This window comes from Grampus griseus (assembly GCF_964374135.1).
Source record: "Grampus griseus genome assembly, chromosome: 3".
Lineage (NCBI taxonomy): Eukaryota > Metazoa > Chordata > Mammalia > Artiodactyla > Delphinidae > Grampus > Grampus griseus.
In genome coordinates, this window is record NC_139019.1 from 5186314 (window position 1) to 5201234 (window position 14921).

The following is a 14921-nucleotide window of genomic DNA, read 5'->3' on the forward strand; positions in this document are numbered from 1 at the left end:
CCGCCTTCCAGCATCCTGGGTTGAGCTCGTTCTGAGGACGCCAGCGGCCCGCGTGTCTCTCTCTCCCCAAAAAGCTTGCCCGCCACTGGACCCCTCCGTCCATTTGGTAACGAAGCTGTGATGTTCCATATCTCCCCTTTCATCACACCGATTCAGACATCAGAAATCCCCGCCACTTTGTGTGTTCTTCACAACGAGGGTGGGAATTGGGATTGCTGATGGGTTCTAACCTGCTTTATCTTTCCTCTCACTCAGGGGCGGATCTGTAGAAAAGCGGGCAAATCAAAAAAGTCCTTCAGTCGCAAGGAAGCCGAAGCTACCTTTAAGAGTTTGGTGAAGACTCATGAAAAGTACGGCTGGGTCACCCCGCCCGTCTCTGACGGCTGATGTTTGCAACGTGGGATAGACGCTTCAGCCGCCTCTGCACACACACAGATACCCGACATCTCCTCCTCCACGCTGAGCATCCTTCATCCTTTTTCACTCCAGCCGGAACTGAATCCTGAATGCCAAGGAGACTTTTAAGTTATTTATGACCAGATGTGTTTACAGAGAGAAAGAGGGAGCCAACGCTGTTTGGGATTAGGTTTCAATTATAAATGAATGATCATCTCTAAGTCACTTTAGAACAAACGTCAAGATGGTGACATTCCCCAGCCCGCCTGCCCCTCCGCCCGCCCCATCCCTTTGGCCCTTAGCTTCTTTCCATGACAGCAACTCCAAAGAGCAGGCAGGAAACTCAGTGCCCTATTCTGGACCCGTTTACATGTAAAAGGCGCCGTTCATATGTAACAGGAACGCCCTGCATCACCAGTACATGTTTGCTGTGCTCTGTATCTCTGTTTCTCTCCCTGGCAGGTCAACATAACTTGAAGACGTGTCTTCCTGTGGCCCCATGTCATGACATGTAGACCTCATTTGTGCTATGACCTTTGGCTCATGAAAACAAAAATTTAATATTGCCAGGTTCTAGTGATTTAAAACAGCAACTGACCACTTGGTTAAACCGTGCTCCCAATGCCGACGCTGCAGTGTGTGTGTGTGTTGTCCACAGCTCAGCCCGTGCCCGTGGGTGAAGCCGGGCGTGCTGTGGCCATGATGGGGCACACACGGTGCAGATGCCAGGGGCGCCCTCCCTGGGGCTCAGAGCAACGGTGGTGAGATGCGGACAGTCTCTTCCAATATCCTGAGATGCTCCTACGACATTTGTGTTCCTGTCTTCTCTCTGCTGGTCAACCCACCACCAAAAGCAAAAGACAATGTCCCATTCACTGAAGTCACCTTACTCACTTTCTTCTGTGTGCTCGTGACAGGGAATGCCAGAACTGCCAAAGGAGACCCAGTGACCGTACGATGATTTGCATGGCCCAGTAGTCACTTGTGTGTCCCCGAGGCTGGGATGCGTGAGCACCCTTGCTAGGATATAAATTTCTGTTATTTAACTCCCCACAATTTCATTTTTCTCTTCTGTTGAGTTACTTAGAACTTTCTAAGAAAAACCATGAAATGAGGAAACACTGTTTATAATAATATGCGGAAAGAGGTTAAAATGTTCATTCCAAGTGGAAAAATCTTATTGGACACATTTTAAATAAAATCATGCATACCTGAATCCAGTCATTGTGGGCTATCCTTCCATTTAAAATATTTAATCTATTTTCAGAATTTAATATTTCAAATACTACGAATACCATGACAGCATTCTGCAACAAGGTGCAGGAAAAGAGTCTTAGGAACCCATGGTCTTTGCAAAAATCCAGTGGGTTAAAATCGCCCCCAGAAGCAACCAGGGAGACAATTAGAAACTAACTGGAAGCATTAAGGGATGGTTTGGCCAAACTCTGATGTTGCCAATTATATTTTGCCACTATGAGGGAAGGGGAATTTTCTTTGCTGATTGTATTAAATTCTTCAGGCAATTTTGGGTATTCAGAGTTTTGGGTTCACTCACCAAGGTGATCAGAGATCTGAGACACCATGCCTCAAAGGACGGGGGTCAGCTCCTCCCAGCAGGTTTGGTCATTCCTCTAAAATCTACCCTTTATTGCTACTTTTATTTTTTTTTTACAATGTTCCGATGTGCCCCAGATACACATGCAGTTCTGTGCGGCCAAAATGCCTGACCTCCAGCTCAAGTTCCCTGTGAGTAATAATAGTCATGAAATTTGATGACAATGAACTTAAAGTGTCCATTCACCTGATCCTCCACAGCGGAATTCTCCATCCTGGAAACCTGACGTTTAACCCATGGTCTTTGGGCCCCTGGGCTCCTGATTGTAATGGAATTACACGGTGGATATTGTAGATCTAGGGCAGAAACACCGGCAAGGCAGAGCACCTGAGTTTCTTTCTTTCCAGATAGTTTCCTCTTCCAAATTTTGAAATAAAAACAACTTTCTTTTAGGAATGTATGTATATATTTGGACATATGTCTATATATCCACAGCTGGGTCACTTCAGTACTGCTTATTAGCTGATTGAAGAGCTTGGCCACAGTTGGTTCAGGTGTAGCCAGGAGGTGACTTATAACCTAAGGGTGGGAGAGATTACTGCCAACAGCAAGGGGGAGGGAGACCATTGGCTCAATTTCAACCTCTCTGTACACCCTAAACTTGACTTTTTTCCATGGCATTTCCAATAGTTTTTTTAGAAACTGGAAGTTATAGAAAAAATACTCTTTGGTAAAAGAAATATTATTTTTCACTGAAATTCATAAAACTTTCTTATTTGAAAAGCAGCAGAGAAGAATTTAAAATTCAACTATTGCTTTGACTCTTAGTCTGAAGCAAGAACTCCCTTTCTGGGGGCTGGAGAAAAACATGACAGTGTTGGCCAAACAGCAGAGCCCTCTGGCCATGGAAGTTTCCCGATGACCCCGCATGTGGGTCCTGCTGGGCTCACATTCCCACACAGGCCAAGAAATCCATCCCTCTCCAGGCCAGCAGCAGGGGAGTAATTGGACGGGCCTGCAGATGTTCACGGCCCACCAGCTCCACAAGCCCGCTTATGGAAGGAACTTGAATCCAGCCAGTGGCCACAGAAGCAAGGGAAGGAGAAACTACAAGCTCACATGTGCCTCCTTTCCGTTCAGCAGTTTTCCTGGACTGACTGCCCTTACTCCTGGGTGTCCCCTCCGCAGCGGGCCAAGGGCTGTGCGTGGGACTGCACGTGGCTCATCGGCTTCATAAAGATCAAGAATTACTTCTGCTTAGGAAGTTCTCTGTGAGCAGTAAGGTTCCACACTCACACACACACACACACACACACAGTCCCTGGAAGACTCACAATATCTAAAATTCACTACGCAGAAAAAAAATAGGCCTCGATTTTTCAGCCCCCAAGTTTACTCCATTTTTCACAACTCAGCCTTATCTCATGAGAGGAAAATCTGTGGCCTCCTGAGAAAGACCTGGTAGAGAAAGACAAACGCCCAGTGTCTGTGTGACACTGGCAAGTCACGTCACCTGCTTGAGCCCCAGTTTCCTCGGCCGTAAACTCCTACCAGGTTGGCGTGAGAATTGACTTAAACAATGAGGGAAAGTGCTTGGGAACCGAAAATTGTCATATGAACTTTATGTGTCATTTTTACAGTATGGGAAAATTATAATAACAACAGGATTTCACTAGAACACACTTGGATAGAGACCCAGACTGAGCAATTACAATGGTTCAACTACAATTATCTTATAACCCTACACTGGCTTTCTGTCCCCAATCCCTTACTTTAAGTCAATCAACCAAACTTAGCATCTCTCTACCCACTCAGATACAGGGAATGTAGAAGTTAAAGACATGGCTGTCTCCTGGAGAAACTCATAAGACAAGAATAACACACAGATAGCTAAATGCTAAATTGCGTTGCAGCAGTTGGCCACGTGGTGCAAGGCCAGAGGCTTCCTGACTGATAACTAGGGAAGATTTCAGAGTGAGTCAGATTTAAGCTATGGCTGGGGGAGTGGGAAGGACAGGGGTCAGGCACGGTCTCCATCCACACTGGCCCTGGAGGGGGGAACTGGGCAGCCACTTGTCACTTCTCCCCTGCAGGGACCCTGTCTGCAGATCTGATTTCAGGAGGCAGGACAGAGTTCAACCCCACAGCCTAACATGGCTTGTGGGGCTGGCCCCTTCCCTAAGAACTGGATTTTCCGTGTTTTATCTGAACCCTCCTAAAAGCATGCAGAATTTTCATGGAATTTTCTTTCTAGAGAAGCAGGGCTGCTTCCCAACTTCAGTGAGGGCAGACCCATTGACTCTAGGAGACATTTAGTCTAACTTTATACACCCTACAGTGGAGGCCATAAACCCAGAGAGGTTGGGTGGCTTTTCCAAAGTCAACTGGAGAGGTGAAGATAAGCCCACTGTCTGGGTGGTGCTTTCTGGTCCTTTTTGATGCTTCCTAGGGACCATTTGGCAATTCACATGGACCACATCCAAGTGCACACCTTTTAGCCCACTGTTGGGTCAGAAGAGCCACAGGTCTTCCAAGCTGGCTGGGACTCACCCAAAGTCATCCACTCTGCGTTGAAAGCAACTTGGTGCAAAGGGCAGTTTCCACTCCCTACTGTTTTGGGAAGCCATGGTGAGGGGCTTAGAGCTCAGTCCATGTGGTCACAATCAACCTTTTTTTTTTCCCTCCAAAGACATTAAAATAAAATACAGCTTCATTCCTTAACTTTATGCTATGATGCTATGTTCTATCTTATCTGTCTGATTTTTGCAGCCTCCAGTTCACGTAGTATTGAATATCACTCAATCCCAGGGCCCATCTGACCTGCAGTATGTGACCAACAAACTGGGAGAGCCAAATACTGTTGTCATAGGGAAGGAAATAAGCAATGTTAGCTCTGTTCCAGAAGAAACACAGGAGCAAAGTGTGCTGGCCAAAGAGACATAATCAAGGTAGAGTATTTGAAAAGAGTGTAGATCCAGAAGTAACCCAGATTTTATCACAAGGTCATAATAGCGCTAAACAAATAGTAGACTGGACCTTGAGGAGTCTAGTTCCAAGGTCGTCCTCTTGGGTCATGAAGGCAGCATGTGGTGAGAAAATAAATAACCTGTACTCCTTCCCACTGCAGATTCACCCTGTTTGTCCTGCAGAGTTAAAACAAGGAGGTGCTTCCCCATTTCTTCTATGGGAGGTAAATTGGCTGCCCTGCTTTGTAGACATGCAATCACTTTGTATCTCTAGATCTTGGGCAATCACTTGTGATGACACTAACTGAGCTAAAATAGAACGGTTGTAAACTGATATGCTTGGTTTCACTTCCTGCTTGTCCTTTTTACCGAAGTGATTTTTTTCATGAACGTTGTCGCCATTTTCACCATGGTAGGATGCTAATCTACATGCCATAGGCTACTGGAAACTTTCAAACTATCACCACAGTTGTCCTATTCTGTGATGCTCAAAAGGGTGGGTGGAATTGCATGTGCCGTAAAATAAATAGGAAAGAAGTATTGACTATTCAAAGGAGGTGAATGCACGGATCACATAATCTAGAGGCGTTGTCCTCGTGGGGAAAACAATGATGCTGAAAAGACTTTAAAACCAATAAATGTCTTTCCACGGAATGTTGGTTGTGTTCTTGCATGGTCTGTGTTCAGGATTTGTCAGAATTTCTCTGGGTTTCCATATGTGTTATCCTCTGTGGTCCATTGTGAGCAGCTCTCTGTCACGTGGTCCCCTCTGATTTGCTTTGATTTATTTGTGGTTTGCCAAATGAAAACTCTGAAGCATGTCACAGGTATTCTGTATAAAAGTCAATGAAATGTAATTGAACCAAATCTAATTAAGCATTCGTGTGATTTAGAAGATTTCTCCTTCAGCTGTCATATGCATTAAAAAGATTTGTAAACGTGTTTGCTGATGATTCCCATTAAAGTTTCTTAACATAATTGAAATTGTGTGCTTAGCACAATACTGTAGCTTAAACTAATACTGAATTACAGAGATACTTCTTTGGAAAACTCTTATAGAGTAACTCTAGAAAGCAACAATTTTCACATAACCTAAGTTCAATTTATTTAAAAGATACTTCAGCCAACTTTTCACACTAGCTGGCTTTCAGTTTTTATTTTATACTCTTTGTCAGAGAAACTTCTCAGCCCTGTGTCAATATTTGGAACTGTTTTCCAATCAAGAGCATATTTTTCTTTTAAAATCTGAAAATATGACTATTTTGGTACTGAATAGGCACGGGCTTTGGGATCAAACAGCCTTGAATCCCGTCTGCCTCTCATCACATGTAGATAAGGAACTTGGCCACTCAGACACTGTTTCCACTTTCTAAACGAAAATTATGAAGTTACTTTTTACAGCTGAGGCTGCTGTGATGAGACAAGCAGCACGTCTTGAAGCCCTGCGCCTGGCAGGTAACTGATACTCAATACATTCTTTTGGAAACAACAGAGATTGATCTGGTATGGTCAATCAGACAGCTTGAGCTGGCTGTTAGGATCTACTTTAAGTTGTTCACTTCATCCCAAGTGAATTTGCAACCTTTCCTTTTGGCAAAGGCATGGAAGGTCCTCCATCAAGTGGGCACTGGCTCTGCCTTTCTCTTGACGATGGAGATGGAGGACGTGTGTCCAGTCACACTCTTCCCTGAAGTGTATCCAACCCCAGCTGGTGGGGGAGTTGACTGTGGTGGCCTGGGTAACCTGTGTCCAGGGACATGGTTTCCTTAAGGCAAAAGTTAAAGATCCAGAAGGATTGCAACTGACCCATCACCCTAAGAGGTCAAGGTGTGGTCTGTGTCCTAAGGATAGGGGCTGGTCAAAACGACATAAAATGCGTGCTCTTGACCTCTGCTATGTCTGTCGCTTAGGTGTTTGTCCTGAGTTCTATTTCCATGCTAGAATAACTGTTACATGTTAATGGAAACAAGTTACTTTTACTTAAACACAAGGATAAGGTAGAGATATTGAGGTAGATGTGTACACAGTCTGTTGGCAAAAATGAAGTTTAAATCAATCGTGTTTAGTCTGGTCAGCCTTCAAGTGTAGGGATTGTGTATAATCTTGCAAGGATTGGTCCTTATAGAAGCAACAGGGTCAGAATATGGTGCATTTTGAAAGCAAAACTTTTTTGTTTAAACTTATCCCATAGTATTTTTTAAGATATTTTTTGAGTCATGAAAAGTTTTTTTAATAAATAATTTTGAAGGTTAAATCCAATCAAATAATTCTAAACAACATGAATAAACTTTTCCATGGGGAACTATTGCTTTTTTTTTTTTTCCTTCCCCTTCTTCTACATTTGCAAAGGTTTTAGTTTCTTAAAGACCTTTGAGAACTATCTTCTCATATGATCACCTTAGGCAACGCTTTGAGGTAGCTTTATAGGCAGTACTATGCCAGGCTTATAGATAGGAAGCAGGGGTTAAAAGCTTAATTGATTTTTCTAGTCTGATTTTACGTAAACGTGGTCAATTACTTTCCTGTGTCACTTAAACATTACATTAAGTTGATCCTAAAGCAACTCTTAAATCTCTAATTTCAAAGGATATTTCTAGCTACAACTTTTCAAAGTTTACTGCTTTTAAATGATACAGATCATTTTGCATTAGACAGTACTTCTTATTTTTACCAAATTCTGTGTGTCTACACACACACACACACGCACCTGATTTATGTAATCTTATTCTCATTGTTTCACAGGTTTTCTTCCTCCTTTACTCCAGTTTCTCCATTTAATGGTGTTGCTCTTCCCTAAAACATGTTAATTTCTGAAACAGTACACAATTCCATGCCACGCCACCTCCTCTCTGCCACAATCTGGAGCCTCTGGGGGTCTCCGTTCTCACCTGCTGGGGGGCTTGTGTCCTCTTTAGGCTGTCCTCAGAGCCCTGGACTTCGTGGCATCCAGGGTCCAACTTTCCCACATTCAAATGGTGGGAATAGAAACTGCTTTTAATAAATGATAGCTTGGAGCTCACTCATATTTACTCTAGAAAGTTAGTGTTGGAAATAAAAGCAAAGGCTCTGAATTCTAATCTTCATGCCAATCATTTATTTAATAAATGAACTGGAAAGGACCTCAGTGGTCACTGGGAAGGACCCCGGCATTTAATTTGGTTCAGTCGGCCCCAGGCTGAGTCCTCAGCTCAGAGTCCGTTCAAACACTTCCCTCCGATCACATAGGGGGTTTTAAAACTAGCCTGTCCCAATGACTTCAACTAGTGAAAGGACTCTTTACAACAAAAGAAGTGTAACCTAGGGACCTCACTTTTCAGAAGGGTGTTTTTAAGGCACAAGAAGTTAAATTCAGAACATCTTGAAGGTCTTCATCCAACACATCGTGAAGCTGGGACCAGAGATGAGGGCTTTGTTATTCCGGTCATATTGTCTTAGATGTACAAAATATATCTACACTCTCACATATGTGTGATGCACCTAAGAACTAGGCATTGTCTTGGAACATGAAAAAATATATATGCTTATAGCCATATAAAAAAAAATATATATATATATATGTAGTGGTGAGTTGAATAGTGGTCCCCCAAAAGATATGCCCAAGTCTTAACCCCCAGGACCTGTAAATGCAACCTTATTTGAAGTCTTTGCAGATGTAATTAACTTGAGGATCTCAAGATGAGATCACCTTGGATTTAGGCTGGACACTAAAGTCAATGGCAGGTGTCCTTATAAGAGAAAGGCAGAGGGAGATTTGAGAAACCGAGACACGGGGCGGGGTGATGTGAAGACAGAGGCTGCAATTGAAATGATGAGTCTACCACCCAAGTAATGCCAAGCATGGCCAGCAACACCAGAGGCTAGGAGGGAGGCGGAGGATGGATTCTCCCTCACAGCCTCCGGAAGAAACCAAACCCAGTTTTGGACTTCATGGGTTGGCAGATTATTAGATGCTGTCCTACTAAAAGCCGTCCCTTTGAGCGTCTCTCTTTAAATCTCCGAAAATGTAAGTGCCAAGATGGTCACGACATTGGCACCCTCTTCCCTCGGGGGCAAAGATCACAGTGGTGTGATGGTGCCGGGGTGGCAGGTATGGAAGGAAGCAAGCGGGAAAGAAACGGAAAGCTTGCGAAGGGCAGCCCCAGGAAGGAAGACGCTCCAGGTGTGTCAGCCGCCCCTGAAGGTGACTCCCCAGTGAGTCGCACTCTTGTACAATCCCCCCCCCCCAACAGTGGAGTTGGGGCAGACCGACAGAACATGGCAGAGGTAACGGGGTACACCCCCTGGTTATGTGCCGTTTCCTGGCAAGAATGAAGCAGTGGAGTCTAGTCTTTACCTGAAAGCAGAGATTCTCCTGCTGGCCTTCAAAAAGTCCACTGCCAAGTTGTGAGGGTGCCTCGTGGTGGGAGACTGCAGGGGTCTCTAGGAGCTGGAAGCGGTCCCCAGCTGACACCTACAAGAAACAAGAGGCCCAGTCCTACAGCTGCAAGGCCTGGGCTTGGGAGAATACCCCCAGCTCCAGAAAGGAATGTGGCCTGGCTGACCCCTGATTGCAGACTGGCGAGACACCGGGCACCGGATCAAGCCCAGCTCTGCCTGGACCCCACACCACCGCAAAACGTGAGATGACAGACGTACGTTATTTTAACAGCGAACACCTACGATAAAAATAGCAGTGAAAAGCTAATATACCAGGAGAACCTCACATTTTTGTCCTCCTCTTCCCCGATTGAGAGACGTTGAACTCCGTGGTGAAGGGAAGGTTCTGGCGGAGGACAGCGGGCCTGCAGTTGCCCAGATGTTAAGTGATGCTTTCTTTGGGGCCCTTGGGCATCGCCGTTGTTTCCTGGGGCTCCCATAACAGATCACCACAAAGTAGGTGGATTCAAACAGCAGAAGTGTAGTCTCTAACAGCTCTAGAGCCCAGAAGTCTGAGATCATGGTGCTGGCAGGACCACGCTCCCTCGGAAGGCTCTGGGGAGGCTCCTTCTTGCCTCTTCCGGCTTCTGGTGGCTCCTGGCATTCCCTAGCTTGTGGCTGCATTTTGCCAATCTCTGCCCCTATCTGTGCCAGATTCCACTCTGCCTTTTCTTATCTGGGCACGTGTCATTGGATTTGGGGCACACCCAGATAATCCAGGATGATCTCCTCACCTCAAGATCCTTAATTTTATTTATTTATTTCTTTTTTGCGGTACGCGGGCCTTCACTGTCGTGGCCTCTCCCGTTGCGGAGCACAGGCTCCGGATGCGCAGGCTCAGCAGCCATGGCTTACGGGCCCAGCCGCTCCGCAGCATGTGGGATCTTCCCAGACCGGGGCACGAACCCGTGTCCCCTGCATCGGCAGGCGGACTCTCAACCACTGCGCCACCAGGGAAGCCCAAGGTACTTAATTTAATTATGCCTGCAAAGACACTTTTTCCAAATAAGGTGCCAGAGGTTAGGACATGGACATGTCTTTTGGGGAGCTGCCCGTCAACCCGCTCCAGGCATCCCCGCCAATGATGTTGAAATTCACACGCACACCGCATCCCAGCTCTGTCTGCCCTTGACTCTGGGGCAGAGCCTCCGTCCTCTGAGTCTGCGGATCACCCTCTCCAGAGAGCACCGTCCTGCCTGCTCCCCCATCAGCCCACGCTCGGCACTGGAAGCCTGAGCTCGCGGGTCCCTCTTCTCAGCATCCTGGGCCTGGGGAGGGGGAGGGGACGGGGGCAGAGCTGGCAGGCCAGGTCACCCAAGGCCCTGCAGCGGGAGGGACAGGGGGTCCGCTGCTTCTCCAAATGAGACCTTGGGGAGGAAGCAAGAGGAAGGCCGCCATGGTCCCGCTTGGTCTGCGGATCCACAGAGGACAGCTCCAGGTCAGCGCATCTCATTAGGAAACCCCGTGCTGACTTCTCTGGGAGAGGCAATCACAACTTCCAAACTGCACCTTTCCCCTTGAACTGGATTTTCCTCTCTCGAACCAGCGCTGAATAATGAACACCTGCGGGGAGCTGTGTACTGAGTCACCAGCTGACACACCCATCCTGCCATTTGGTCCTGCAGACGCCCCACAGTCTTGACCCATCACCCTCCGCCCTCCTGGCTGAGAACAGACAGACGTCTTCCGGGACCACAGAGCATGAGAAAGAGAAAGGGAGGATTGATCTTGGTAGAAGAAGGCAAATCTTCTCCAGGAAGGGAAACCCCCAGCCCTGTAAATCCGTCACCAACAACTGTGAAGAAACGCCACCACCTTCTGGGAAGCAACGCTGCCTGGAGCTGACAGAGGAAGGCCTCGCCCTTCCCTCAGCTTCTCCTGGTCACCTTGGGTACCCCTTCCGCTCTCTTCATTGGCTGAAGGTTCAAACTTCTCCTGGACGGGTCTGTATGGGATTTGCCCCCAGCACTACGTTTCCCCGTGTTGGTTGTTCCTGTAGCCTGAGCCGCAACGATTCAGCCCCGATTCTGCTACGTCTGACGGGTGCACAGCAGATGCTGTAAGGTCTGCTGGCGGGTTAACTAGAAAGAGAGAATTAGAGGAAGATGGGGAATAGGGACTACATGCTCAGCATCATCCCCTTTTCCGGGCTGGCAGCTTCTGAACGGCATGTTCAAACGGGTGGGGGGTTCCGGGCGATGTAATTACTTTCCTTTCCAGAGCTCGTCCAGGCTGGGACTCAGTGAGACACCAAGTGGTGTTCGAAATAATCAATCTGCACTCAGATGAGATTCTCTACGGGGATTAGTTGGACCTGATTCTGACGGTTTCCACTGGAACCGATGGTCCTGGAGACCAGGCCCCCTCAGAGCCCTGGGGTACGGGTGAGTTTGCTGCAAAGGATTCGGGGGTTGGCTGGTGAGATGATCCTGCAGGAGGACTTGTCCCTTCCGATTCCAAGCCAAAAACAGAAGACTGGCATTTCTCAACCACAAACAGGACACCAACCAGCAACACAGGCAGGACCTGTACAGAAATATCCAACTGGAGTTCACCCTATAATCTACTTTCTCTGTCATAGGGAGAACTATACTGTTTTCTTGCAAGAACTTCCTTCCCTTCCCCATAATTCTGAATGTTGGACGGAACTAGGAGATGCACCAATCAAAGATTCCTGTCCTGCCCCAGTGCCTGGCCAGGATCCACGTTTCCGCGGGCCCCGCGGGGCCGTCAGAACAAAGAGGCCTCGGCGGGCTGGGGGTGGAGGGTGTCCTGCTTGGGCGCAGGAGGTACAGAATTCGCACAGATTGAGCTTCCTAAGCTTCCTTCTATTTGCGTGGCTTCTTTTTTTATCTTTTTTTTTTCCATCTTGGTAAGGAGGGAAAGCCATATATTTCCTATAATCTTTACTTTAAAAAAAGATGAGAAAACAGGAATGAAAAGGGAAATGCGTGGTCAGAGAGAATCGCTGTGAGCAAGAAAGGGGCAGAAATGAAAATATTTAACGTGCTATGGCTCCATCAGGACAATCGAGCGGGCAGACGCCGGGTGTACCTGGAGGCTGGGAAGGGGGTGGGACCGGGTCATACGGACAGGAAGGCTCCAGCCAGGGTGCCCACACCTGCCTCTCTGTGTGCCCTTCTCAGGGTGTGGGTCAACCTGGGGGCTGTCTTCTCAGATCCCACACTGAAGGCTCAGGCCGGCCTAGGGCCCACAGGTCTCAGTGCCCCGTTGACCCAGGGGCACCACCTTCAGGTGACCCAGGAGCAGAAGTCAGCGATGAGGACAAATCAGACAAGATGGCTTACGAACGGGGGCTGGGCTCACTCAGGTGGGGGTGGGACTTGACAGAGGACACACCTGTACCACGTGTCAGGCGTGACCTGCCCACAGATGGAGAGCTAGCACCAGGTGGTGAAAACCTGGGCCTGAACTAGTGTGGCTGGCAGACCTATGGCCCCTGAAGACATCGAATGGGCATCCTAACCCCCTCGACCTGTGACCGTGTGACCTCCCTTCCGCGGCAAAAACAACTTTGCCGATGTGATCCAGTGAAGCACCTGGAGGCGGGAGATGATCCTGGACTATCTGGGTGGGCTGAGCGTCATCACAGGTCCTTATAAAGGGTGGCAGAAGGGTCAGAGTCAGAGAAGGAGATGTGAGGCCAGCCAGCAGAAGCCGAGTCGCTCTGGAAGCAGTCACAGGAGAGGGAGGCAGGCGCCGCTAGAAAATGGACTCGTGACAAGTCCCCAACCTGTTTCCAACAAATGCGGCTGATGAAAGTGCTTCTCAGACGAGCTTGTGGATGACTCAGGGGAGAGTCTGACTCATCACGCTTGGAGCGGAGTGCTGGCGGGGGAGCAGAAGCTAGCCCCAGCCCTGCTTTCGCTCAGCTCGGTGCCTGCCCTCGGTGGAGCGCCGGAGACCCCCAGCCCTGGAAGTCGGCAGGAGACAGGAAAGCGAGCCCTCGGCAGTGTCTGGGGAGCAGAGCAGCGGAGAGGCTGGGTTCCTTCTTGCCCAGGGGGGATGCGATTTCCCCCACGGCCCCTGGGCCCAGCGCGGTCTCCCGCCACCCTAGGCCTCCCAGCAGGACCCTCACACTACCGGAGCACCCTGGGACTGAGGGTCTCCAAAGAGCCTCCGTGCTGCTCAGGGAACTTCCCAGAATCGGGAGCAGTGGGAGAGGCCGCCCTGGAAAGGGAGAAGGGAGGGCATCCTGCCTCAGGTTCCCCACTTATGTTCTGGAAACGGCCGCCTGCAGGTCCAGAGCACAGTTCTGAAACCAGCCCTGCCACCGTCGAGCCTGATCTCCCAAAGGTCAGTGTGATCGACCAGCAACGTGTCAGGGCAACACGGCCTCCTCTCCTCGAGGAGACATGTGTCCGGGGCAGAGCAGAGGCGAATGTGGCACATCTGGTTCTGGGGCAGCGTTCCCAAGCCTCTCACTGTGTCCCGTGGGCACAATTACAGAATCCAGAGTGGGCAGTAGCATCGCCCAGTAGATTCAAACCACTGGACAACCGTCCCCCTAGAGTGTTGATCACTGGTGAGATGTCCACCCGATGTGAGATGTCCACTGCTGAGATGTCCGTGTCCCTGAATCTTTCTCCATCCCAACGCCAGGATGAGACCTGGACACCTAGAAGGGTGGACGGAACCATGCCCTGAGAATCACCTCTGCAAATATCTCCCCCGGCCAACATCTTGGCCTGTGGCCGGGGTGAGCTATGGCTGGAATGCTTATGAGATTCGCAGAAGGCCGGAGTCTGGAGGGAAAGTGATTCCACACATCATGGACTGAAGGCCCACAGGCAAAGTCAGCAGGCGGAAGTGCTCGCCCAAACAAGCCAGGTGAAATTCGACAAATAACACTGCGAAATCCTGGATCCGGGCTACACAGGTAGAGGCTGAGAGGATTTTTCTCTGTAATTCACGGAAGAAGAGGATCCAGGATTAGACGCAGTGACACGCTTGCTGCCACCAACGCCAGTGCAGGCAGCCTCCTTTAGATCCGTGGCCGTCCGGGGACAGCTGCCATGTGGGCATTGCTGGGACCACAAGAAGTGAAATGATTTTAATTCCAGACTCCACACTTCTCTGCTTGACAAAATCTGGGAGAAGTGAAAAAGCTGAAAATCCTGCCATTCCAATGGACCTATAAAGCCTGGGTTTTATATATATATTTAAAAGTTTGTTCATGTTTAAATTCATAGTGAACAGATGAGAAAGTAAGGAAAGTTCTGAGAAGAAACAAATAAGACTGGACCCCAAATCCCGAGAAGTTAGGGGTCCCTGAGGCCAGAGGCTGATCCACGACACTTGTGATTCCTGTCCCCAGAGGTCTCTGTTAGTCTGGGTATGTGGGGATAGGACACAAGCTTTCAGTGAGACACCTCCCATACTTTTGTACAGGACACCCAAAGGACTCAACTCCTGTTACAGGTGAAGGAGGAAAAGCTGACTGATCGACATAGAGACACATGCCTAGGGGCGAGAGGAGAGAGACCAGGGTCCCCGGGGAACAGAGCCAGCCAGCAGATGCTCGGTGGTCACCCAGGTCACTGGAGGGGGACGGCTGGGCATCATGG

General features: G+C 48.5%; 1 protein-coding gene across 1 annotated transcript in view; it reads left to right on the top strand.

Annotated features, from left to right (window-relative positions):
- The window catches only part of UBE2QL1 (ubiquitin conjugating enzyme E2 QL1), a 45012-nt gene extending 43420 nt beyond the window's left edge, over positions 1-1592 (top strand). The window contains exon 2 of the mRNA XM_082651978.1: positions 256-1592. Coding sequence (XP_082508104.1) covers positions 256-387 — 132 coding nt within the window. The 3' untranslated portion in view covers positions 388-1592. The remainder of the gene's footprint in view (positions 1-255) is intronic.
- The last annotated feature ends 13329 nt before the right edge of the window (positions 1593-14921 follow it).